At 39.0% G+C, this 26,935-nt stretch overlaps 1 protein-coding gene across 2 annotated transcripts in view; it reads left to right on the top strand.

Moving 5' to 3' along the window:
* Nucleotides 1–26,935, top strand: part of DOCK11 (dedicator of cytokinesis 11) — a 199,102-nt gene that overhangs the window by 34,599 nt on the left and 137,568 nt on the right. Inside the window, exons 2-7 of one of the 2 annotated variants that reach the window (XM_012653550.1) lie at nt 10,615–10,731; nt 10,816–10,905; nt 11,382–11,464; nt 12,464–12,533; nt 13,922–14,017; nt 25,281–25,415. In XM_012653550.1, the coding sequence (XP_012509004.1) occupies nt 10,615–10,731; nt 10,816–10,905; nt 11,382–11,464; nt 12,464–12,533; nt 13,922–14,017; nt 25,281–25,415 (591 nt within the window). Of the gene's footprint in view, nt 1–10,614; nt 10,732–10,815; nt 10,906–11,381; nt 11,465–12,463; nt 12,534–13,921; nt 14,018–25,280; nt 25,416–26,935 lie in introns of those variants that run through there. The other variant, XM_012653552.1, reaches the window with a different exon arrangement.

Genomic DNA, 26,935 nt, shown 5'->3' with positions numbered 1-26,935 from the left:
ATGTTTACAATGGAATATTATTCAATCATAAGAAACGACAGTGATCTAGCACCTCTTATACTTTCCTGGATTAAACTTAAGCCCATTATCCAAAGTGAGGCACCACAAGAGCAGAAGAACGGGCTCCACTTGTATTTGCCATCAAATTGGTACTAACTGATCAACACTAGGTTGATCACATGGCAGAAATACTCTGTAGGGATTAGGGGGATGGAGGGGCAAATCTACAACTAAAGGTCACGGGGAGCACTAAAGGGAGGGAAGGGCATGCCTTTTACCTGCATTTGGGTGAGGCAAAGACATAAAGTGTAACTGTAATGTTTGTACCCTCACAATACCCTGGAATAAAAAAAAAATTAAAAATAGAACTACTATATGACCCAACAATCCCTCCTCTGGGATTACCCAAAGGGCATAAAAATCAGCACCTCATAAAGACTCCTGCACTCTCATGTTCATTGCAGCATTATACACAATAGCCAAGACATGGAAACAACCTAAGTGTCCATCGATGGATGAATGGATAAATAGACTGTGAAAATACATATATACACATACAAAGAAATATTATTTGGCCTTTAAAAAGAAGATCCTAACATTTGAGACAACATGGATGAACCTGGAGGACATTACACTAAGCAGAATAAGCCCAACGTAGAAAGAAAAATAATGCATAATCTCACTTACATGTGGAATCCAAAAAAAGTGAACACATAGAAACAGAGAGTAGAATAGTAGTTATCGGGGGAAGGGCGGATTGGGGAGATATAGGTCAAAGGGTACAAAGTTGTAGTTATGTAGAACAAATAAATCTAGAAATGTAATCTACAGGATGAGGGCTATAGTTAATATTGCATTATATACTGGAATTTTGCTAAGAGATTAGATTTTAGGTGCTCTTACCACAAAAAAAGGGATAACTGTGTGAGGTGATGGGCATGCTACTTTATTTGATGGTAATAATGAAGTCGCTATGTATATCAAAACATCATGCTGTACATCTTAAATATATATAATAAAAAACAATAAAGAATCCTTTCATACTGCCAAAAAAAAAAAAAAGCTGAATACCTAAGGGATGGTTACCCAAGGACTGCTGGTCTGATTTAACACCCTTTCTTTTTTTGAGACAGAGTCTAACTCTGTTGCCTGGGCTAGAGTGCTGTGGCATCAGCCTAGCTCACAGCAACCTCAAACTCCTGGGCTCAAGCAAGCCTCCTACCTCAGCCTCCCGAGTAGCTGGGACTACAGGCATGTACCACCACACCCAGCTAATTTTTTCTATTTTCAGTTGTGAAGCTAATTTCTTTCTATTTTCTATTTTTAGTAGAGACACGGTCTCTTGCTGGGGCTGGTCTCAAACTCCTGACCTCAAGTGATCCTCCCGCCTTGGCCTCCCAGAGTGCTAGGATTGCAGGCATGAGCCACCATACCCGGCCTTAATACCCTTTCTAAGGGTAGAAAGAGGCTAAGCTGTAGGAATTGTCTGTCACACAGTGAGACCCTATAAAGCTGTATAATGTGGACAGGAAAGTAGAGATGAGTTTCTGGAAGGACAAGATTTGGGAAAATGATGAAAACTTAGGAGAGTAGGCTCTCAGCTTAAAATCACACCCGACTAAAACATCAGAGTGATTGTAGACTGGTCACTGAGGACCATCTGCTCAGGGTGTGTTAGGGCCAATAGAACAGTAAGATGCAGGGCATCATCAGGAAGGGCTTTGGTGGCCATCTGTAGACTCCTGCCTCACCTCACTAAAACAACCTACCTGAAGAAGGTGTGCCTATTTAGTCAGGAGTGAGATAGATAGCATAAACATGGATCAGGTCACCATATCCTGGAATATTATACCAAGAGGTTCGATATCTGACATTTTAAAGAGGTGAACTTAAGAAAAGTCAAAAGTGCTGTCACTGTGCTCGCTTCGGCAGCGGATATACTAAAAAGAGCTATCACTTTATTTACCTTACATAACTTTTAGAATATATTATCTCATGCAGTGGTATAGACTTAAAATATTGGTGGATTCAAAAAGGGTAGAGTTAATTTCAGTTGATGGGTAGACTCAATATGAGTGATTATGGAACACTGAAATATTTGTAGAAAGGTACATTTTTGCCCCATCAAGGTTGATTTTCAAAATAGGGCTCATCAATATTTTTTACTCCATTATCAGGAGCAAATAAATGGGACGGGTAGACCGATTGTCAGATACAGTGTGGAAAACAATGCGTGGCTGCTTTATAGATTATTGAGCTCTATGATTGAATAAGTTTATGCTACTGTGTTCAAACAACACAAACAGGATCTTTAGGCTGTTACATTTTCATGGAATGTAAGTGTTTTACGTGGCTAAATCCGTATACCTGTAGAACATCTCTGCACTTTACATTTTTTCTGCTTAAGAATGCAAGGTATGTCATGGTTCTGTTTATAAAACTCAGGAAAAAGTCAATGAAATTTCCTTTTTGTTGTTGTTATTACAAGTTTACAGTGAGCACTAAGATCCAAGGCAGGTTATAAATTAGTTGATAGGCATAGAATGGGTGCAGTCTAATTTGCCATTGCATGAATGAATTATTAGCAATAATTGTGTATGTGTAGTTGAACATGTTAAATTCTTTAATTTGTTCCAAAGTCATTATGTATACCCAAAGCACATTTTTTTCTTTCTGCCAATACTGGCGTGCTTAAGAATAGAAACAATCTTCTATTAATAGTTTTAAAAAGGTACATTGCCATTCTCTCAATTTATTTAAGCCCTTCTTTTCATTTGTTAACTCTTTGTGTTTGTCTTTTGAGTCATTTAAATGCTTATTAGCCCAAAGTGAACACAAAAAAACCAGGAGGAATTGAATTCAAATTCAAATCAGTTTTCCTACCTGTCAGCCAGTGCATTGAGTAAAATTTTAATTATTGGCTAAATTGGAATTTTGGAGGACAGAGTTCTTCAAAATTCTATTTATTCATTTATAGACACTCTAGATTATTTGCATAACACTTGAGTTGGCTGTAATGAAAAATGTTTGTTAACCATGTGTGAACTAATCACATGGCATGTATATAGTCTTCTTGATTTCTTGATGTTAAAAAATCTTTGCAGGTTTTTAAAAATAGTTCTTGAGTTTCTGTAAATAGCTAAATAGACTTGGAAAAGGGAAATAATTTGCCATTTAGAGAAATTTCTTCCCTTTGCTAAAACTCTAAGGAATAATGAGTTTTATTTTTCCTCAATGTTTCCATGTTACATTTAAATGCCTTTGAAATCTCATTTTGCTGATTCTTAAAACAGTAAGTTGTTGTTCCTAAAGTAAAGCTGGGAACTGAAAATTGAATTCTGAAAGCATTAGCAACCACTTGCCCTTCTCTCCTTGTGTGCTGCCATGTTGGCTTGGAAGGCATATGTGTAAAAGATCAGTCTCTTTGTATTATTCAGCTGGTTATCCCTATGAGCTGCAAAAGCTTCTGGTTTTGTAGTTCTCACGGCTCTCTACTAGGTTCTGTGGAGGATATTGAGATGAATTAGACACGGTCCCTTGACAATAGCTTACTGTTGTTTTTTTTGTAATTTGATTCTTACCCACTTGAAGTTGAATCTGCCAACTCCTTTCCCCAAAGTGAAAGACCTAAGGTGCTAATCCCTACACATTGATGGCAAATGCTAAATTGGAAGCAGCAGCTTAGAAATGCAAAACTCCTTATCCAATTACCTTACAAGCTCTCTAAGCCAGTCGTGCCCAGCATCATCAGGGCGATGAGAAGGCAAGATCTCACTTTGGTAAAAATGATAGTGTAGTTTGAGTAAGTTCTGGGAAATCCTAAAATGCAAAGTCCATCCAAGGAAATAAAGTAGGAGCCAGGGTGAGGAAATAATTTTGTTTTTGTTAAGTTCAGTGCATGTAGTGCAGTGGCTCTGGAGTCCATCAGATACAGATTTGAATCCTGGTGCCATAAATGTGTGACCCTGGACCTGCCTAAGCCTCAGTTTCCTCATCTGTAAAATGGGCATAATAAAAAACCCTCCCTTGCTGGGTTTTTGAGAGAATTAAATGAGATCATAGGTATAAAATGCTTAACTTGGTGTGCAGTAATGCTTAAGGTAAGTGGTAAGAGAAAGTACAAGGCACTGTTTCCCCACCCACCAGGTGTTTACCATCCTGCTGAGGTGACTAAACAAACCACCCACGTGCCACAATGGATGGTAAAGACCTGTAAGGGCTCTCTATGAGAGAGGTAGGAGGTCAGGCTATTACAAGAATAAGGTGAGCCAACGTGTGGATTGGGAATAAGCATGACCCAGTGGTCTCATGGAAAGTATGATTTTTCCCTTAGCCGTTTGCTTTAAGAAACGGCAGCGTCTTGAATGCAATTTGTATTTAGATTCTTATGCCAAGGTTTTCCCTGAAAAATAATCATTGTAAGAAATATGTTCATGTCTATTTTGCCAAGTTGGGTTGTACTAATTGAAAAGATGACCCATGCTCCCCTAGCATCATCATCAGATGATAGTAATTCAAAGCTTCAGTACTTGGAGTTCCTATTGGGGACAAGGGAAGAGATGAGCTGGTTAAAAGTAGTCATATTTAGAATGTCAAGACTCTTTATTTGAACCTTCTGAAAAAGTTCCTTATAGTTATGATTCCTTTATTACCATGCCATTTAGGGCCCCCCTCTAGAAATCTGTAGTCTATGCTGGTGTTATTTTTCACTTCTGTGAATCACAACACTTTGCTGCTCCTCATCTTCACACACCACTCTTGACAGTTACCTGGTCTCTGATTTTATAGGGTTTATGAGCAAAAGTGGAAGACAAGATGAAATGATCTGAGATCACATATACTCATATGGTGAAATTCTTCTGTTTGACCAAAAGAGGAATAGATGGACTCACATACTTTAGTGTGCAGAAACACTTGTGCAGTCACTTTCTTGGAGGAAGATGTGGCTTTCAGAGGGTATCATAGACACACGGAAGCCAAGTGAGGCTTTAAGTTACGACAGATTTTGTGATCAACTTATACCTCTTGGGTTTATCCGCCTTCTCCACTAGACTGTGAGTTTCTCAAGGGCAAGGTCTGGTTCTTTCCACCTGTGCATTACCAGGGGGCTAGCACAGGGCCTGGACCTTCGTAGGGACTCAATAAACATATTGTACACTGAACACTGAACTCAGTTTTCTGTGCTGCCGGAAATTGCATGCCCCCAGAGGCCATTTTAAGTGCCAAGTGTTATTTTAAGATATTCCCTGGAGAAGGCACTCTAACCTCTGCTACAAATGTCTGAAAGGAAAAGAGTTGAATGACTAGGGGGTCTGGAGAAATTCCCAAGTGAGGGAGGTGAAGGAATGGTGAGAAGGAGAGACTTACCTTTTTTTGAGTATGCTACTCCTTTCCTAGAACTGTTGCTATTTTCTGTAAGATGATGTTCAGATGCCATCGAAACTGTAGTCTGACCACAATACTTGCTTCTAACTTTTGGGCTGAATCCTTCTCTTTCTTAAATCAGTTGTTGCAGTGCTCCTTCTTGCACTAAAACTGAATTTGGAGGATGGGCTGGTGGCGTAGAGATGTTTTTGAATTGGCCCTGTGCCCACTGCTAAGCGTTCTGCCTGCTTTCTGGTCTCCCTCCCAGTGTGATAAAGGAGTGATTCTGTGAAGCCAGTGTTCACTTTAGTCTTGCAGAAAAGACATTCTTAGAATTCTTAAGAAGAACTAGTTTCTAAAAGTAAAAGATTTACCAGTAAACTAATGACCTTTGATGTAAGTCTTCTTTCTAAGCAGAAGTAACCCAGGCTGATTTTGTATTGTTTGCAGAGAAATATTATGTGATTGTTATTGTGTTTTAAATGAAATTGAAATTATATGGTTACATTTCTAATGATAGTATAAATAGGCTTATTAGTCACGTGCGCTTTTGAATACATGAGTGGTTGGATGGTTGAATATATACATGCGAGTACATATTTACGTATTTATTTTTAGGACTACAAGCATGGTTTTTATGTTTTTACATATATAGTTAAGATGATGAAAGATCAGTCATCCTGTGCTGTGGGTATACAGGAACCACCACAGAATCATAAAGTCCTAAGTTGTGGTGTTGCCGTTAGTGACTCTCTTTAGGATCCACTGTTTCCTCTTTGGACCAAGAAGCAGACTGGAACTGAAGCTATAGTGATCTCTGTCCTTTCCCCTATACTAGAAATCAAAAAGTTATCTCAATTTGTGGAATTGTGCATTTCTGGGGTTTACATATGGAAGTCCATTGAAATTTGGTCCTTAGTGGCCTAAGTAAGCATGGAAAAGTGTACTGTGTCCTAAACCATGGTACAAAAATTGGCATTTTAAATTTTATTTTGCTAGGGATTAGAAAAATGCTAATTTAGTCTCCTTTATGGGGGGGTGATATAAAGCTTTCTTTTATGATAAATGTATTTCAATGAAAAAGTTATTTGACTGGAAGAAAAATATAAAGTAAATGATAATACGGAAGGTGTGGCAAAAATCATGAGGGTTGTATGTGAGTAAATTGAGTTTGAGAAACACAGATAAGAAAAGAAAAAGGATTAGGAGTTGGGAGACCTGGGTTTGAATCCTGGTTCTGCTACTAATGTAGACAGATGAACTTGAGCCTCTGAGCCAGTTTCTTCATGTATAAAGTTGAAATGTTGATATTTTCCTTGTCTACTTGACAGGTTTTTGGTAAGAATCAGGTTGGATGCATATGAAAGTGTTTTTTTAAGACTGAAAAGTGATCTTTAAATGAATTACCAAAACATACTAATAATATTTCTGGCAGATTATTTCAAGAGAGCTATGGAATCAGTAAATGAGAATTTTCAAAGATAAATTATTTTGTTTTGTTTTCCCCATAGTGAAAACTGAGTAGGTTCCAAATTGGGGTTGACGGCTTTCCTGTCACTACTTAGGGAAAGAAGGCTGAAACATATGCTCACTTCTGTCCAGATTGTATGAATGCCTTTGCCTTTTACTTAACACTGCTTTGGAACTGTATGGAAGTTGTTATTATTTGAATGTTTATAAAGTAGTATTTATTATAGCAGGTTTCTGGAGTTCTGAAAAAGCACCTTTGTAGGCCAATTAGTGGACAAACTGGCAGAAAGCATAAATCACAAACCTGAGAGAAATGTTAACAATGTGTTCTTGTGTCTTCCATCCAGTGAATGCTCAGTATTAAGAGCTTGGAGCTGTGGCAGAGGCTTTATTTAGGATAACCATGTAAGTCTAATAATAGAATGGTAAAGATGAATAGGACAGTTAGATGAGGGATATGCTCTAGACTGCTGGGCAGAGCCACCATTAAATCATGATCATTCTTTACAGGTCAAAGGTTTTCTTTGCCTCTGATGCCCACAGAGTTACAACTGAATTCAACTGGAAGGGAAATGTAGGGTTTCAGTCCCTTCTCCTTTTTCTTCTTAGATGAAGCCTGACTCACAGGCCTAGATTTTCTATTAGGGGAAGCTTTGTGGAACCCAGGATAGCCACACCAAGTTTCCTGCAGTCGACCTACCCCTGACAAAGAACATAGGAGTGAAGACCCAGCATGCTTAGTTTAATCAGTTTTGAGTGAAAAGTGAAACCTCGTTTTCTCTAACGTGAACATGTGACCTTCAAAACATGTGGGGAGCTATAAGTTTCATTTTTAGAAGGCATATACTATACATTTAAACAAATGATTCAGAAATTAGAGAACATTATGCTAAGTGAAATAAGCCAAACACAGAAAGACAAATACTGCATGTTCTCACTTATATGTAGCATCTAAGACAACTGAACTCATAGAAGCAGAGAATAGAATGGTGGTTACCAGAGGCTGGGAGGGTGGGAGGAATGGGAAGGTCATAGTCAATGGGTATAAAAAACCTCAGAGGCCGGGCACGGTGGCTCACGCCGGTAATCCTAGCACTCTGGGAGGCCGAGGCGGGCGGATTGTTTGAGCTCAGGAGTTCGAAACCAGCCTGAGCAAGAGCGAGACCCCGTCTCTACTAAAATTAGAAAGAAATTAATTGGACAGCTAAAAATATATAGAAAAAACTAGCCGGGCATGGTGGCGCATGCCTGTAGTCCCAGCTACTCGGGAGGCTGAGGCAGGAGGATCGCTTGAGCCCAGGAGTTTGAGGTTGCTGTGAGCTAGGCTGACGCCACGGCACTCTAGCCCGAGCAACACAGTGAGACTCTTGTCTCAAAAAAAAAAAAAAAAAAAAACCTCAGACAGGAGGAATAAACTTGATTTTTTTCTGAGATTGATAGCACAGCATTCTGAATATAGCCAATAATTGAGTACTGTATATTTTAATATCACTAAGAATAAATTTCTAATGTTCTCATCACAAAAGAATGTTAAATATTTATGATGTTGGATATGTTAGCTTAATTTAATCATTCCACATTGTATTAAAGAATCATAACACTACTTTGTACCCCCATAAACTGTACAACTAAAATTTGTCAATATACAATTTAAACAATTTTAAAAAATAAACAAGTGATTCATTTTGACATATGCTTTTCCATGTTAATTTCACAGCTCATTAGAAAGCTGAAGGAGGATTTTCTTTTCTTTTTTTTTTTTTTGTCCTTTTTCAAATTTACTTGAAGTAGGTACTTGAAATCATTGTATAGAGAAGTTAACCGATACTAATTCAACAGGTTAAACATTGAAATTTGTGGACTGTTTTTACAATCTGTACTGGGAATATAGTTGGCAAGAAAAGCAAGACTTTTAGATTATTTTTAGTGCTTAAAGCTTACTTTCTTAGATAGAGCTTTATTCATTCAACTTCTCTTTGAGAAATTGATCACAGACTCCAAGTGTTAGATCTGGAAGCTGCAGTCAGTTTCCTTTCATTTGGGTCCATGAAGACATGGTAGATGTGGCACAGAGGGGTCAAATTTTCCTATCAGAAAATCTCTGAGTTCCCAAAAAAAGATTTTTTCCTTCTATTTCAACTCATTTTGCACTGGTATTTGCAGACATGATAGGGGTAATCAGCCTCCTTTGATCTTAAGGGTCTACAAATCCAAATTTAAGACTTGAAATAAAGTGTATCTTTGTTAGGGTCTTTTAGATTTGTTGAACACTGATCTCATTGGTTAGAGTAATTTGCTTTAATCTTTCTAAGTAAATCTTATAGAGGAAATTCTCAGATGCCCTTCAGATATGGAATTTCAACATAGCTGTGCCCTATTGTGAACCATATGTAAAAACTGTTCTCAAAGGATTGTATCGACTATCTCAAATCTGTATACACAAATATAAATATAATCCCGATTCTATTATAATATTATTTGAATATATCTTAAATTTGTGTTTTCTACATATAGTTTTCATTATAAAATTATAAGAAAATAATTTCATTTAAATAAAACATCATTATTAGAAATGACTAATATATGCTTACCTTGGTCTAGAATAGAATGTTGAGACATGACTGTGACTGAATGTGAATATCTGAAAGTTCATTCAGAAATTAGTGATTGGATACCCACCATGTGCTAGGTACTGTTCTAGGTGCTGGGGTTATAGAAGTGAACAAATAAAATTCCTGCCCACAAATAGGCAGAGAGGTGAAATAGATGGTATACCAGATCGTGGTAAGTTCAGTGAAGGAAAAAAATGATAGGAAGGTAGATAGTGGGTTCCCATTCTGAGTTCAGAACCTTGTATGTTGGTATCTGTGTATTTCTGAGGGGAGGAAAGGCCTGACTCATAGGCCTAGATGATGGATAAAGAGCAGAGCCTTCGCAGCCACAGACCTGGGTTTCAATTCCAGCTCTGAAGGCAGGCAAGTTACTTAACCCGAGTCTACAGACTCATCATCTGTAAAATGGGGATAGTGATTAAACCTATTTCATAGGGTTGTTATGAGTATTACATTAGAAAATGTACAGAAAGCACTTAGCACAGTGCCTGGCATATAGAAAGGGCTCAGTAAATGCAGACTATTATTATTACTTTTGTTAATAAGTCGTATCCTGGCTCTGTCAGCATTGCCTACCCTGCTCCTTGGAACTTTAGTCTCAGGCTGGGCCACGAATGGCCAGCTCACCTAGAACTCTGACAGTGATCCATTGACTCTGCCAGCTGGAACCCCGCCCTTTCATGCTCTGTCCACAGGATCAAGCATCTGCCATACCCATGCTTGCCCCAACTAGGCTGGAACTTGGTACACCCTCTGCACAGTGTGCCTGGTATAGAATGGACACATGAATGTTGGTACTTTCTCCTGTTGAGTTATCCAGTGAATAGTGCAGATTCAGTGAATACAACCAACAGGCTTCTAAATACACCACTTTTTGTTTCACCTAAAATTCAGTAAATTCTTGGAAGGCACGCAGATAAGCGGAATATGACAGTGTTATCTCTTCAGAACTCTTGTCTTTAGCAAGGGGGAGTCTGTGTATGTATGCATGTGTTTGGTGTGTGTCTCCAGTTATGAAGAATATTTCTCTTGTGAAAGTATCTCCTTTTAAGTACTTATTGACATCAACACTCCCATCTTTTGCGAACTAATGTATCTTTAGTACATAGGAAAAAATTGATCTCTTGTGAGTTTGACCACAGTAACTTTATTTTTGTCTCTTATAAAGGAAAAGGCCAAAGTTGTCGAGCCTCTGGACTATGAGAATGTTATCACGCAAAGAAAAACCCAGATTTACAGTGACCCCCTCAGAGACCTGCTTATGTTTCCAATGGAAGATATATCTGTGAGTTCACAAGCACATCTTTAAAGAAAAAAGCCTACATTTTCCAAGCCAGTTCTTACAGCAACCATGTTCTTTGTCTTCTAGATCTCAGTAATAGGTCGTCAGCGCAGAACGGTGCAGTCCACTGTACCAGAGGATGCCGAAAAGAGGGCCCAGAGTTTATTTGTCAAAGAGGTAAGGGGCTCAAAGGCCGCAGAAGAACATCATCATATATTTAAAATATATAAAATATTTCTATATATTTATATATTTGCAATTTACTTATTTATAAATAAATATAAAATATAGATTTAGAAATTTTCCTTTAACATAAAGGGAAAATAAAATTGCTAAACAGAAGTCTATATGATGTGATACAGAGGAAACAGCTTAAACATTTTTGCAAGTAGCACATGTTCTTAGTATTTCTCTTTTGGATTTGAAAACTCTCTGCAGTGGAACTCAAGAGTATTCAAAAGGGCGCATGAATTGGGATTTATTGCCGCCAATTGGGTTAGAGAGACACAGTTAATCCCCAAAGGGAGAGATTCCAGTACCAGCATTTCCCAAATGTTCTTTAAAAGTCTGTCAGCATATTACCAGACTTGTAAAAAGTAGATATATGTGTACTTTTTCTGTATTTCAAATTAAAGATTCCTATTTTCTTTTAGTGTATTAAAACCTATAGCACAGATTGGCACGTGGTAAACTACAAGTATGAAGACTTTTCTGGGGACTTTCGAATGTTGCCATGGTAAGTTTAGAATTCCGGGGGAACATTCAAGAGGAGAATTATTAAACTTTTTATCTTTTTAAAACCACTTATGAAACTTTTCAGTTACAATTTATAACAAAGCAAACCTTCAGACAACCAGCATGTTTGGTAAATGAGGTATTTTGGTTAACTGAATATGTTTTAATTTTGCTCGTTGAAGTTCTTTCCAAACTTTTTGGCTTTGGCGCATCTGTATTGATCATGAACTAATCTTTAACTGATGCTGTATAATGTGAGCATTTTCCAGTGATGTAAGTGAAAAAGGTAGAAGATATCTGGCTCAATTTGATGACCCCAGACATCCCTTGAAAAAAGTTCATCTCTTTGAGTTGAGTTGAAGGAATGGCATGACACACTGGCCCAGGAGCCAGACTGTCGGAGGTCACATCTTGTTTCTGCTAGCTAGTAAGCTGGATTACCTGGGACCACTCACTCAACCTATCTGAGTTCTCCATTTTCTCATCTGTAGTACTACTATAGGATATCATATGGGAAATGTCTTTGAAAAAAAATAATGGAGAAATAAGACATTTGTGTAGCCTTTTGTAGGTTTCAAAGCACTTTCTCAGAGAAGAACACAGAGTCCTAATATGAGCAGTTCAAGGTTATACAGAGCACAGATGGAAGAACTAGAATTACACTATGTTGCTTTTTGACCTGGGAAAAGATAAGATTGTGCAACCACTAACAGCTCTGGCGAAGGTTTCTTAGCAACTTGTGCCCTCTCTGACTAAATACCTAGGCTTGGTTATGACTTTGCTGTTGGCTGCACGTGTGGGAGTCCTTATAGAAAAAGTAATGTTAGTTTACTCAGAGGGGAGGAACTGAGTTTGGAAAGGAGAAAAGGATTTCTCCTTCTAATGTCTTGGCATTTTCTTGTTGTGAAAGAAAAAAATCTACTCTTCTTGCTTTTGTTTGTTGTTGTTTTACTTTGGTCAGTTCTGTTCAGTGTCTAAGACAATTCTCTTACATTTTCAGCAAATCTCTGAGACCAGAAAAGATTCCTAATCATGTATTTGAGATTGATGAGGACTGTGATAAAGACGAGGTGAGGATGGGGGCAATGTTGGGGGCAAGGGCACTGGTTCGTTTGTTTGTTTCTTTCTTTCTTCCTTTCTTCTTTCCTTCCTTCCTTCCTTTCTTTCCTTTCCTTCCTTCCTTTCTTTCCTTTCCTTCTTTCTTTTTTTCATGACAGAGTCTCACTGTGTTGCCCGGGCTAGAGTGCTGTGGCGTCGTCTTAGCTCACAGCAACCTCAAACTCCTGGGCTCAAGCAATCCTCCTGCCTCAGCCTCCCGAGTACCTGGGACTACAGGCACACACCAAGACACCTGGCTAATTTTCTGTTTTTAGTAGAGACAGAGTCTTGCTCTTGTTGAGGCTGATCTTGAACTCCTAAACTCAAGCGATACTCCAACTGGCCTCCCAGAGTGCTAGGATTACAGGTGTGAGCCGCTGTGCTCTGCCTATGCTGGTTTCTTCATGATCACTTCTGCTGAAAAAGATTCCAGAGGGAATTCCTTGACAAAACATGAGAGAAAGAATTGTTTTTGAAGGGTCTGTGGCCAGCTTTGAAACTCAGTATCTTTTAATTTTTAAAAAATTATTACATTTCCAAATGGGGCTTAGGAAAAATCAAGTGACGTGGGCTGTGATTTATATATATAAACATGTACCCCCACCTGTGGGACATGCTGGTGAGTTGCTTTTCTCAATCTGGGCATGTGGTATGGTGATTCATCTGGACTCTTCTGCCTGATAGATCGCTCTTGGGACAGATGGCCCGGATGTCTGTGACATTTCGAGGTACAGTTCTTGACTATTTATGTAATGCAGAAGACTTTCCCAGAAGAGAACCCACACTATTCAGTAAATATTGAGTGCCTACTGTATGCACAGCATAATGCCTTTCATTCTACAGTCAACAATTTTATTTTTTTATTATTATTTTTTTTTTTGAGACAAGAGTCTTGCTTTGTTGCCCTGGCTAGAGTGAGTGCCGTGGCGTCAGCCTAGCTCACAGCAACCTCAAACTCCTGGGCTCAAGCAATCCTCCTGCCTCGGCCTCCCAGAGTGCTAGGATTACAGGCGTGAGCCACCGCGCCCGGCCCATTTTTTCTATATATATATATTTTTAGTTGTCCAGATCATTTCTTTCTATTTTTTGGTAGAGACGGGGTCTCGCTCTTGCTCAGGCTGGTCTCGAACTCCTGACCTTGAGCGATGCACCCGCCTCGGCCTCCCAGAGTGCTAGGATTACAGGCGTGAGCCACCGCGCCCGGCCATACAGTCAGCAATTTTAAATCTTCATGGGGAAGAGAGGTCTTTATGCTTTAATGAGGAAATGGAGTAGGGCCTAGTTCTGTGCCCCCCAAATGTTTGACTAGTTAGGTGGCAAGCAGGCTGGTGTTTTACTGATGGTTTTTGCTCTGTTTCAGGACTCATCATCTTTATGTTCTCAGAAGGGTGGTGTAATAAAACAAGGCTGGTTGCATAAAGCAAATGTAAATAGCACCATCACGGTTACCATGAAGGTAGGAAGTCATTATTATATTATGCCATAATTTTAAGGATATTGGTGTAAGTAGCCTGTCTGGAAACAATATTTATTTTACAATGAGTTCTAGGGAAAAAGTCTTTAATGAGAGGATTCTCACAGATGCATGGAATTTGAAAAATCTGAAACTTCAGGATAAATTTAGAAGTGCCACTTTTCAAAGAAATTTAATTATTATCTTCTGAATCAGGAAGTTTAAAAAGGAGACTGTCAGTTCAATGAAGAAAATAGCTTTGGGAAAAAAAGGGGGCACTGAAGGTTCATATGTAGAAATGAATTTAATGAGTGGAAGGATAGAGTAATCCATTTCTTTGGCAAATATTAAGTGCTTATTACATACTGGTCACTGTGGGGAAATATATGGATATCTAATATGGGGTCCCTGCTCTCTAGTAGCCTCCAGACTAGATAAGAAATATACCAAATTAACTGCTATACAAAGTGGTACCTTAATGTGGTCAGAACAGCCTAGCTAGAAAGTTTTGTAGTTTGGCCGTGAGAGTGAGTTTGTGTAAGGGCTTCGTGTGAGACAAAAGAAGAAATGATGAAAGGGATAAACTTGTGCAGAGCCTTGTATGCCTTGGTTTTGTTTGGGAGGCTGTGAAGAGCCATTAAAATCCAAAGGAAAAGCTAACAAGCTACTTGAAGATTCTGAGCATAGAAACAAATTATGCTCAGCTACCAAATATAACTGTTCTTTCAGATATTCAATATAAGATCATGTGGTTTGCTGAGGATGATTCACACTTCCATTAAGTATTGAAGGTCATTCTATCTTTCACAAAGCATGCAAGTGGAAACCATGGGTGTCTACCAAGGGAAGACTCAAATTTTATCTTAATTTAATATTTTGCCTGCTGCTTTCCCTTTAGTGGTCATGTCCTGTTCTCGGTTTCATTTTTAAGCTCTGAAAATAATGAATCCAAGTCGTAGGATGCTTCCTATATATCTCCTGCACTTAAGCATGGGCCTCGGCATGAGGTGATAATAAGAGAACCCACATATTGAGGACTTAATATGTACCAGGCACCATACTGAGTGTTTTATAGTCTGTATCTCATTTAGTCCTCATGGCAACTCTATGAGATAACTGCCATTATTATTTTTGGTTTACAGATGTGGAAAGTGAGGTGCAGAGAAATTCAATAATTAACCCAAGGTCACACAGCTCTAAGATTTCAGAGGTGGGATTTGAACCTAGGCAGGCTGATGTCAGAGCCTGTGCTCTTAACTGGTATGCCATCAGTGCTCACCAGCTGAGTGAGACTCAAGTCTTTATTATATCTGCTGTCAGAGCTATCAATTTCAGAAATGCATATGTCAATGGTTTGTGGATTATCAGAAAGTGTTCTATAGTTTTTTACTCCACTCCCCCTAACATTCTCAAAATATTAAAATATTTGACCCATACTTAAACTTTATCCCAACATAGAGTAAATATATGAAAATCTGGACTGATTAAAGAAGATGCTAGGAAATTAATATCTTTACGAAACAATTCACCACAGATTCTTTTAAATGGATTCTCTAATGCCTTTAAATTATAGTTTGCTTTACATATAACTTTTCAATTTTTTAGGAGCCCATATATTATATATTAAAATATGGTTGCCTATTAAAAGGTTCATGCTTTATATTTTCTTTCATAATTTGTGAAATACAGATTGACTGATGTTGTAGGAAGAAGAATGGCCCCCCTAAAGATGCCTATACCCTAATGCCTGGAATCTGTAAATGTTCCCTTACAATGCAAAGGGGAATTAAAATTGCTTATCAGCCAGTAGGGAGGTTATCCTAAAGTATGCAGATGGGCCCTGTGTAATCACAAGGACCCCGTAAAGTGGAAGAGAAAGGTAGAAAAGGAGAGACAGGGAAAGAGATGCGAGAACAGAAGCAGGGTCAAAGAGAGATGCTATGTTGCTGAGTTTGAAGATGGAGGAAGGAGTCACAGGCCAAGAAATACGGGCAGCTTCTAGAAGCCAGAAAAGGCAAGGAAATGGATTGTCCCCTAGAGCATCCAGAAAGAAGTGCAGCCCTGCTGAAACCTTCATTTTAGCTCATCAAGACCCATGTCAGACTTCTAACGTACAGAATTAGAAGCTAATAAATTTGTGTTGTTTTAAGCCACTACATTTGTGGAAATTTGTTACAACGACAATAGAAAACTAATACAATCTGGTAGTCAAGATTGATTGTTCAGCTTGTTTATTTTCTATCCCTGAGGTTGAAAACCCTAGCACTTGCTGGAGCCAGGCAGGAGCCATAAATTCATGGAGTGGGTGGTGCGTCTCAGGCAACCTGGTGACCGCATGGCCTAGCTGAAGGGGAACAGCTGCCATTTGTTTCCAGCTAATTGTTGCTTTGCCTCGTTTTATCCCCAGCTATTCATATTTTGGCCTCTTATTTATTTTGTGTGTGAGATATAATTCACATATCATAAAAACATTTTTCTTTTTAAAACCTCTACCAAACAGTAGACAAAGGAAGGAAAGGGAGAATAAACCAAAATGGTGATATGAAGCTACACAGCTTTTAAAAAAATTAATAGGGAATACTTTGAAATGCAAAGGCCATGTTGAAGTTTGGGAATTGTCTCTGGTTACGGATTTCACTTATCCCCGCTCTTCTCCATTATGGATTATGGACCTCCATTTTGGATTTCTGGGAGCTAAATATATATCCTGTGCTCTTCTGGTTTCATCGCCTAAGCTGTAGCAGCAGTATTGTATTTCAGGATTTGTTACAGCTAGGATGGGCATGAGAGGAAGGTTCAGCCAGAATATTCTGAGGGATTTTGCCAAGATTGTGTTTTCCTCTAAGAATTGCATTTTAACTGTTATTTAGTTCAACATTATTGAAATTAGTTGGACTGGGATGTTTACTTTCATAGTTTTACCACGCTCTCTTTCTGTATAAATACAGGGTGTGTGAGTATATGGGGCAGAGGATTGGAAAGGGGTAGCAGTTGCCAGGCCAGAACTTGGAATGAGGGCCAAAGCAGAAGTCCAGGCCTATGAACCAAGGCACACTGGGGGACTCTAGCTTGTTCCTTTAGGTGCCTTGTTACAGGGTGGGGGATCATCTAAGTTCTTCCTGCTTCAAACCTAGATTGGTTCAGGCACAGGAGAGACGCCAAACCTAAAGGCGGGATGCATAGCTGACCCAGCTCTTGGAAAGTTGGGACAGGCAGAGGCAGAAGACCTGAGGCAAAGGGTTGACAAGAGTTTGAGCCATTCTGAATTGGAAATTTCTATATATTTGTTTCTGCTGTGTTAATCTTTGAAGTGAAGAATATTAATGAAGCTCACAAGCAAATGGGAAGATGACTCACGTGTGCTATTATCTGAGTCATTTCCGCAATCCTGGAGACAGGTTTACCCTTGGTGCATCTGGAGTCCCCTGCCTGCTAGGACCCCCAGCACATACTTGTCAGAAGCTTTGGTGGCTTTAGCAACCAGCACCACAAGACAAGAGCTCACAGAGTTGAGAGCAAAGAACCTTGTCTTATTGGAAAATCCAAGCTTTGATAGCGCCTACAAACATAACACAGACTAGCTAAAAAGCTACAGCAGTAGGATCTTGGTATTAATTGTGACTCATTAGCAAATAACAGCCTACAGAAGCCACACTTCTTCCCTCGTGTTTTATCTGAGCCTCCTTGATGCACTGTGGCTTGGCAGATTCCTTTGAGGTTGATAGGGATTAAAAGCATGGCAGCTTGGTGCCTCTTAGACTGAGGCATAAATTTAAGGATGTTTGTTTATGTAAACATTTCTGAATTTTAAGGATTATATAGAATCAGTCCTTTGGAAAGTTTGATACTATGTTTATAAATGAGTCTAAGTCCTTTTCCTGGACGTTTTGACTGTCAGAAATAAGGGACACACTGAAAGTCCTGATCTCAGCATTATACAATTCATCCATGTAACAAAAACACTTGTACCCCCTTAATATTCTGAAATAAAAAAAAGAAATAAAGGAATCTAATAGCAAGGACGGGAGAAATAGAATCAAGAGAGAAGATTCAATAAAATGAAGGAAAGAGGGTTAGAAGAGACTCGACAAAGCGCAGTTAATAAAAGGGAATTAGAAGACTCCTACTTTATGAGATCTTTTGAGAAAGCAACCACATGGCCTATAATGCAATATAAATAATGCAACCCGAAGTAATTTGTATGTGGGCTGGTTCAGAAAGTTAAACCTTCCTAGCTGGCTTGCTGGAGAGTTTTGCAAGACCATTCAAGTCCATGGCAATGGACTCTAGGGAAAAGAGGAGCTGATAAAGGAACTAAGGTGAGTTCTTCATATTGGAAGATTAAAGACCCCATTTTTATGGAATAAAAATGTATATTTTCCCCAGTATACACCTTTCCCCCTGCTCTGGTCAGTTGTTAACATATAATCTGCACCATTTCCTGCAACTGACATTATTTTCCCAGAAATGCTTGTGGAATAACCTGTTGCTGGCTGAGAAAACTCTCCCCAAGGATCTCAGTCTACAGGAGAGCTGTTAATGATGAGTGCATCACTCCAGAAGTTCCAGCACGAGCCGAGCACTTCCTCTCATTGAAGAGGATGCTGGCATCATGCAGCTCTTGCAAAAGCTCTGTTGGTTGTCTGGATACAGTGACCATTTTATTCAGTACTTGTATTAATAGTTTGCTTTGTTCTTGGTATTCATGTTAAAACAGGACAAACCTTATCATAGTGATTAATTTCTTCCATTTATGGTTTCCAGTTAATGAGAACACACACTGTTGCCACTCATCAATTGCTGGAAAAGTATTGAGGGGGGAGTTTAAGATATCATAGAGAATACATGATCCCTAGAAACGCTAATCCTAACAGAAAACTACTCATTGACATTCTGTCTTTCCCAAGTAGCTGCTAGAGACATCTGCTTTATTCAACTTCTTTCCATATCAGTGAAGGAATTTAATGTAGACTCAGATAGCTATGATATTGGACATGATCTTCCCCTAGTATTTAGAACTATTTTTCCTAAGGGATATAATGATATATGGAATAAAGAAGAATGTGATCTTGAAGGCAGTTTTTCATTAAAAAAAATTGTTGCAAATTCTTGGCCAACTCCTGGGACACCCACCTTTATGCATCTTCTTGGCTCTATTTAGTCACATTCCTCTAGCTCTCTCCTCCCCATTCTCAGCAATTAAACGCTGAAGTGCCTTGGTATGTTATCGAGGTTGCAAGTTCAACTGCTTGATATATGACTCACTTCCAGTGCCCTTTCTTTCTTTCTTTTTCTTTTTTTTGCACAAAAGAGAGCCATTTGTTATATATCCAGAGCCCAAAAGTCCTTACTCCTTGACTGTTACAGGAGGTTTTTTTCCCTTCTGCAGTGAGAGAACAACAAATCAAAAGAAGATTTGACCTAAGAAAGCACATACAATATTAAAATAATTGTCAGAAGGTCAAGGTCACTATGTATATTGGAAAAAAGGAAGAGACAATCTTTTATTTTTGATATGTTAGTCCAGTTATATTCTCAGATCTACCAGACTGTCTCTTACAGCTAACAAATTGATTACACTCATTTATTGTGGGTAAAGGATTTCTCACTAATGTGTTTGTTATGTTTTATTTTTCTTCATTCATTGATCCCTGTTTAAAAACCATTTATTAGGTACTTCCAATGTGCCAGACACTGTTAGGAATCAATGAATTAATTACCAAATAGATAATTTTTAATTTTATTTAATTTTTAGAGACAGAGTCTTGCTTTGTTGCCCAGGCTAGAGTGCAGTGGCATGATCATAGTGCACTGCAGCCTCAAAATCCTGGACTCAAGCCATCCTCCCACCTTGGCCTCCCGAGTAGCTGGGACTACAGCTGGGACTAGCATGTGCCACTGCGCCCGTCTACCAAATAGATATTGAATACCTTATTAGTATAAGATGTTAGCATTGTGGAGGGTAGAGAGGAGTGTCATATATAGAGCTTCAAACCTTCTTAGGGTGGTGCGACACACAATAAAAATAATTAATTGTTTAAAGGTGGTATAGAGACCAAGTATATGTGAGTCCAGATCATTGTGACTTGGTGTCAGAGAAGGCTTCCTGAAGGCAGGGAGTCAGAGAGGAGGAAGTGAGCATGGCAGGCACTATGGATGGGGTAGGTGTGTTAGGTGAAGTTGAGTAGTTATGGGAGATAAAGTTGGTTTTGCCCTTTGGTATCACCCTGTGCCTCAGTTTCTCTTCTGTAACATGGAGGTGATAATAGTAATGACCACATAAAGTTGTTGTGAGGATTAAATGATACCATACAAGGAAAGCACTTAGCCAGAGACTGTAATGCAGAAAGCACTCCACAGATGTTAGCAATTGTTATCATTTTATATTATTAGTAGGATTGTGGGAGGGCCTTGAATGCCAGGACCCGGCATGTGAGCCTTATCATGTAAGTAATTGAGAGTCATAGAAAGTTTGAGCGGGGTCATGACATGCTGAAATAAATCTGATAAAATAATTTGTCTACAATGAGAAGGGTGGATTGTAGACCCCTCCTACTAGACTTTGCTTCAAATGAAATAGTTAAAAAAATCTCCAGTGCCCAGATATGGTAGAATTATTTAAGAAAAGCTATTTGATTTTTACCCAGTTTCCTAGAGGGTAGGACAAATGTAATATATTAAAACTTAGTAGGACTGTAAAATGATATGATGGAGAGAGGTGAGTGATACATTAGGTTGCCAGCCTAGAGGTAGGAGTTCTTCAGCAGGATGAATTTCCTGACATTCTGGTATAATTAACTGCAACCTAGTTTTCTGATAAGGCTTGGGGTTTTCTTCCCCATTGTTTCTTTTTTTCTTTTTTTTTTTTTTTTTGAGATAAAATCTCACTCTTTTGCACGGGCTAGAGTGAGTGCGGTGGCGTCAACCTAGCTCACAGCAACCTCAAACTCCTGGGCTCAAGCAATCCTCCTGCCTCAGCCTCCCGAGTAGCTGGGACTACAGGCATGTGCCACCATGCCCAGCTAATTTTTTCTATGTATTTTTAGTGGTCCGATTAATTTCTTTCTATTTTTAGTAGAGACGGGGTCTCGCTCTTGCTCAGGCTGGTCTTGAACTCCTGAGCCCCGCCTCGGCCTCCCAGAGTGCTAGGATTACAGGCGTGAGCCACCGCGCCCAGCCTCCCATTGTTTCTTTCATCTTTGTTTAGAACAGTTCTGAGACCCAGTATGTTTCTTGCTCTCCTGCTTTCTCCTTTTCCTTGCTGGCCCATCCATTCTGTTCTGTCTGAGACATTAGTCAAGTTCCCCGACCCCATTTCCGCATTGTTCCTGGCCCACCTACTCTGCCTCTTAACCTTCGGAGCATCCTTTCTCAGGGCTCTGGTTCATGTACACACATAATAGGTAAACACTCTTGAGATTTGTTATATAAAATGATAAAAGATTTTTCTACTTTGAGGATACTAGATGTGCCAACTTTCCTGCCTTTCTTCCATCTTTGATGCAACTGGACGACAAAAGGCCTTTATTCCTTCTCCAGAAGAGGTTCAAAAGGTTGTCATCCAAACAGCTTGGTGCGTGGGGCTTTCAGGAGACTTGACAGGACCGGATCCTATATAGATTCATATCCTTTGGCTGGCTCTTTGTTTTATTCTCCTGGGTGGTCTGAGTGGGCCACTCTTTAGGATCTGTGGTCCTCACTGAGTAAGGTGGAAAATTTTCAGCTGTGTCCAACATCTAGGAAAAATAATAAAGGCAAGAGGAGGAGAAAGAAGAATATGGGCATTACAGAGTAACACCATTCTGTTGGATGAAACCACTGGAGAATCTGCTGGAGACTGAATTATTAATTCTTTAGCAATATATTTTGCAAAATTGTATTGAGTCCAAGCATTGTTATAAATACTAGGGATATAGCAATAGATAAAACATGGATCTTTTAATGATCTAGAAAGAGACCAACAGCAAATAAAACAGATAGGTGAAAAAGGTATATTTGGGTAGGGATCACTCTATTAGATGGATAAAACAGGGTGCTATGACAACGAGGGCAGGTGGTCATAGAAGGCCTCTCAGAGGAGGCAAGATGCAAGCAAAGACCTGAAAGAAGTAAGAAAGTGAACTGCGTGGATATGTGGGGGAAGAGGATTCCAAGCTGAGGGAACAGGAAGTGCAGAGGGCGAAGAAGCTTGCTTGGGATATTTGAACAGCAGCAGATAAGCCAAAGTAGCTGGAGCAGAGTGATTAGAAGTCAAGTCCAAGAAGTAATCTGAGGCCTGATTACCATCAGTTCCAGGTTATGGTGAGGATTTTAGATCTTATTTTAACTTTGATGGGAAGCCATTGGAGGGTCCGGGCAAGATTCTCTTTGTTTGTTGCCATCATAGGATTCTGATTCCAGTTCTACCAGTGACTTGCCTATGTGAAGTTGAGTGAGCTCTTGGTCCTTCAGTTTGCTGTTAGGTAGAACGTGGATAATGATACTTATCCCCGAATGACATTAAGAGAATTAGCTATTGGTTATGAAGGACTTGAGGCCTTCAAATGAGAGGTATTGATAGCGAGTAATTACCACTGTTCTATATAGTCATTATTTTAACACCTGTCTTCTTTTTGAAATGTAAAAAAAAAAATGGTAGACCTGTACCCTAAATAGCTATGTTTTGGAAATTGAAAAAGCATCAGGGAAGTTCCATGTCTGATTTCCCTTTTGGTTCCATATGAAAGATAGGATACCCCTTTCTTCTTTAAAAAGGGCATCTTAAAAGCTTCCCAGAAGTTGATATCCAACTTATATCAGAGTATCTTACAATTTGTTATTCGGGCAGAGTCTGATTTCTACATAGAGATGACTTAAAAAAAATTTCTTACTGTGCAAACTGTGTGCTTCTAGTGTATGAAAAATTGCTTGGGGAGGGTAGCTCCCAGCCTAGGAAGGCTGCTGTGTTAATCATTCAAGTTCGATGAAATTATTTGTAGATTGTTAAAAAAATGATCTTATAGATCATCTGATCTGATCCTGTCATTTTACAAGTGAGGAAACTGAGGGAAGCAGAGTCTTGAAGACAGTTTCACTGCTGATTAGCAGGGCATCCTGGCTGAGAAACAAGATCATAAGACTTGCAGGCATCTGCTTTTTCCGAAAGTGCTCTTTCAGGCATCATGCTCTCTCCCCACATTCATAAGCTACCTACCCCAGTGTCACATTTAGACATAATTGCAATGTTACAGGAAGTGATTTGCTGTAATTTCATATCCTTTTCCATCTCTATTGTAATGATGTGTTTTGCTAATATTGGAAGTGGTGGTTGCCACAAAACTTCTTTGCTTGGTGAGGCAGCTGTACGTGAAAAAAAAATTCACAGACCATAATTTGACTCCATGCCACAAATGTTTTGCTCTGTATTTTCCCTTCTTCTGCCTCTTTCTTTGTTGCTGCCTATGGACTCTGCCAGTGGATTCTATAGACTGTCTCACTGAAGTGATAGACTTTGAGTTTTAGACTTGATCATATTCAAATTCTTACCTAGTGGCAACTTTTTCATATTAATTTTTGCCTGGAAGATACATTCTAATTCTTATCATACATAATTATTGGATAATTTTTTAAAAGTGTTTTGCACAAAGGAAGTGCTCACTAAATGTTCATTTGAAATGATCTTGGTATGTAATTTTAGGTCTTCTGATCCCATTATTTTAGTAATAGATGCGAGCCATTGTCATGAAAATAAGCAAACATACATGTATAATCACCATTATGATTAACATTTTCCTTGTACATTAATCGAGATTGCTTCCAGCAAACTTACATGTGGATCCATTGAATATGAATATATATATATTCTCAAATATTATGAGATATATATACACACACACTCCTTCTATACCTTTATATCCTAATACAATAACATTTACTTGATTGACATGGAAAAACGAGCTGATGTTTTCTGCTTAGACTCCTTCCTGTTGATACTATGGCCATTCTCCGAAATAAAAGCTGTAGCATTTGTCAGTCTAACGTGTTAGGGTATTCCTCACACAGGTATACTTTTGTCATTCATTCAAAAATCAATGATATTTAAACAAGTCACAAATAAGTACAAGTATTATTATTTCTCTCTATTGATTTTTCTATAAAGAAATGTCCCTTAACATGTTTATATATTTTGCTTACTCATGCTGTGGAGAAATAAACTGTTGATGTTTCAGATACTTTGCCAGAAGTTAAGTAGTTAAAAATGATCTTGCCAAATAATACTCTTTGCATAATTAAAGTTCTTAAAATAATCAGGCATCACACTGGATAATCAGATGGGCGATTGAAAATGCCAAGCTGGGGGAATGCATTTCCTCAGTAATCAACAAGAGTCTATTTCCTTGTCTCTCTTCCCATCCCACCCTGAAGTGATTTCAGATCCATCGCCCTGGGAATTGCAACGGAATAAGCTCTACCTTTCACCGTGACAAATGCTTGACACAGTCTGCAGTGTTTGACTTACTGAGAAAAGCATAGATTCATCAGAGAGCTTCTAAATCCCCTTTTCTCAACTCCTTTATCAGATTCCAAAACTCTGTTTTTAGGGGAGGGTAGAGGGACAGCATGAACCAGTCAAGCAGTATTTTTCCTTTTCCCATTCCTGTGGCTTTGCTGTGAGTTGTAGCATCAGGCTAGTCCTTAACTACTGTGAGTCCCTAACTCCAAACAAATGGCACAGTGCCCTTGGGCCTATTGATTCAAATATCAGCATACAGGGCAGTGACTCTCTGTGCTTCCCTGTGAGTGAGTGCGCCGTAAGCTGGCCTTTCAGAAGCAGGGACACTGGTATAGAGTAGGTCAATGCAGTAAGATGTGCAGGTGAGTTGGAAATATATAACGTGTGTGTATGTATTTTTTATATTCGTACTTGGATTTGTGGTAATATAAACCAAATTAAGAGGATCCAATCATGGTTTGCAATTGAATGGGAAAAGGATGCTATAGTGAAAGGGTCAGTGATTCAGATATCAAAATGCTTTAGACATTGCAAAGTGGCAAATCTTAAATATTATTCTTCTCTAGACATTTATTAATCGAGGGTAAATCGCTTGACTTCACAATTTCTGTCTTAAAAAAATGAAGATGATAATTCCTGACATCTTATCAGGGTTGTCTGAAGATTGTCCAGATATGATGCCCAGCAAGGGCTTTAAGGTTTTTAGTTCAAAGAAAGTGTTCAGACACAATGTGTACATAGCAGCCATATCATTGCTGGATTTTTCACATATAGGTTTTCAAGAGACGGTATTTTTACTTGACTCAACTTCCTGATGGTTCATATATTCTGAACTCCTATAAAGATGAGAAAAATTCAAAAGAATCTAAAGGTTGCATCTACTTGGACGCCTGCATTGATGTTGTTCAGGTAAGGCTATTGAGGTAATCTTTCTTTCTCTTTCTCCAAGAGGGTTATTGATGAACTATTAAGAAGCTGAGCGGTTTTCTGTCTTGGTTAGTGGCATCTCCATCCACCAAAACATCCATAGTAGGAACCTCGGAGTCCTCTTCAGTGCCCCACTCTCACTCAGTGCCAATATTTAAACGTTTATCAAGTCCTTTTCAGTCTGCCTCCAAAGTGCCTTTTACCTTTTTTCTATTTTCACTGCCCTTTCTCTGGTTCTCCCCTTTATCTTCTCTGGCCTAAAGTCTTGCCTGCTCTAGTCCAATTTTCCTAAGACATAGAACGGGTCCTTCACTTGCCTTCTCCAAACCTTTTGGCTTTTGATTTATTGTCATACAGAGCGAGGTCTAAAGTTCTTGCCATGGCATTTAAGGGCCACAGTAATTTGGCCTCACTCTACTTTCTAGCTTTGTCCCCATGCACCCTCTTATATATTCTGTGCTCTGGTCACACCAGGCTAAGCACTCCGTGGAGTTCCACATATATGTGCCTTATCTTACTTTTTTTTTCTCTTCTTGCTATATACTTTCCCCTTCTGTTCCTGTTTGAACCTTATCTTTTATAACTCAGCTTAAATGCCACTTCTGCTGTGAAACGTTTTCTGTTTCCTTCCTCAACCCTTGTGCCCAATAAGTGGAATTAAATTCCACCTTCCCTGCGCTACCACTTTGCTTTTTTCTCTATCGTATAACTGAATCATACTCGAATTTGTGGTTCATTCTGCACATTCCTTTTTGGATGACAGGGACGATGTCTTATTCACTTCTGTATCTCCTGTAATAATTAGCAGAGTCCTGCACACAGTAGGGACTTACAAAATATTTGTTGATTTGAATTACTGAGGAGGCATACACAGGGTGGGAAGTGGAGGGCAGAGAGATTATCTGAACAGGAAGTCAATTGAGCAAGAGACAGAGCCGTCGTCACAGTAGCAGGGTGGCATGGTAGGCTAGATGGAGCGAGCACTGGGCTGATTAGGAGGCAGGAGATGTTGGTTCAACATACTCAATTTACCTAAATCTTAGTTTTCAAAACTGTAAAGTAAGATTAATAATGTCTGTGTACTCTATCAAATGAGATTGTTGTGAGGATCAAATGAGAAAATACTTTTGGGGTGTGGTTGCACACTCCTGTAGTCCCAGCTTCTAGGGAGGCTGAGGCAGGAGGCTCGCTTGAGCCGGGCAGTGCACCCCGATCAGGCCTGTGAACAGCCATCGTGCTCCAGCCTGGGCCACACAGTGAGACCCTGTCTCTAAAAATAATTAAAAAATTTTCTAACAAATAAGATAACACTTTTAAAAGTATAAAGATCTATGTGACTCGAAGGTGCTTTTAAAATATATATAATAGCTTTCTTAATCTAACTGGAAGAAAGAGGGCACACGCGTTAGCCCTAGTCTGGATTGACCTTTCTTTTTTTTTTTTTTATTTCAGCATATTATGGGGGTACAGATGTTTAGGTTATGTATGTTGCCCATGCCCCC

The sequence above is a fragment of the Propithecus coquereli genome, unplaced genomic scaffold, assembly GCF_000956105.1.
Source record: "Propithecus coquereli isolate 6110/MARCELLA unplaced genomic scaffold, Pcoq_1.0 Scaffold422, whole genome shotgun sequence".
Classification (NCBI taxonomy): Eukaryota; Metazoa; Chordata; class Mammalia; order Primates; family Indriidae; genus Propithecus; species Propithecus coquereli.
This window is presented reverse-complemented; position numbering and strand designations above follow the sequence as displayed.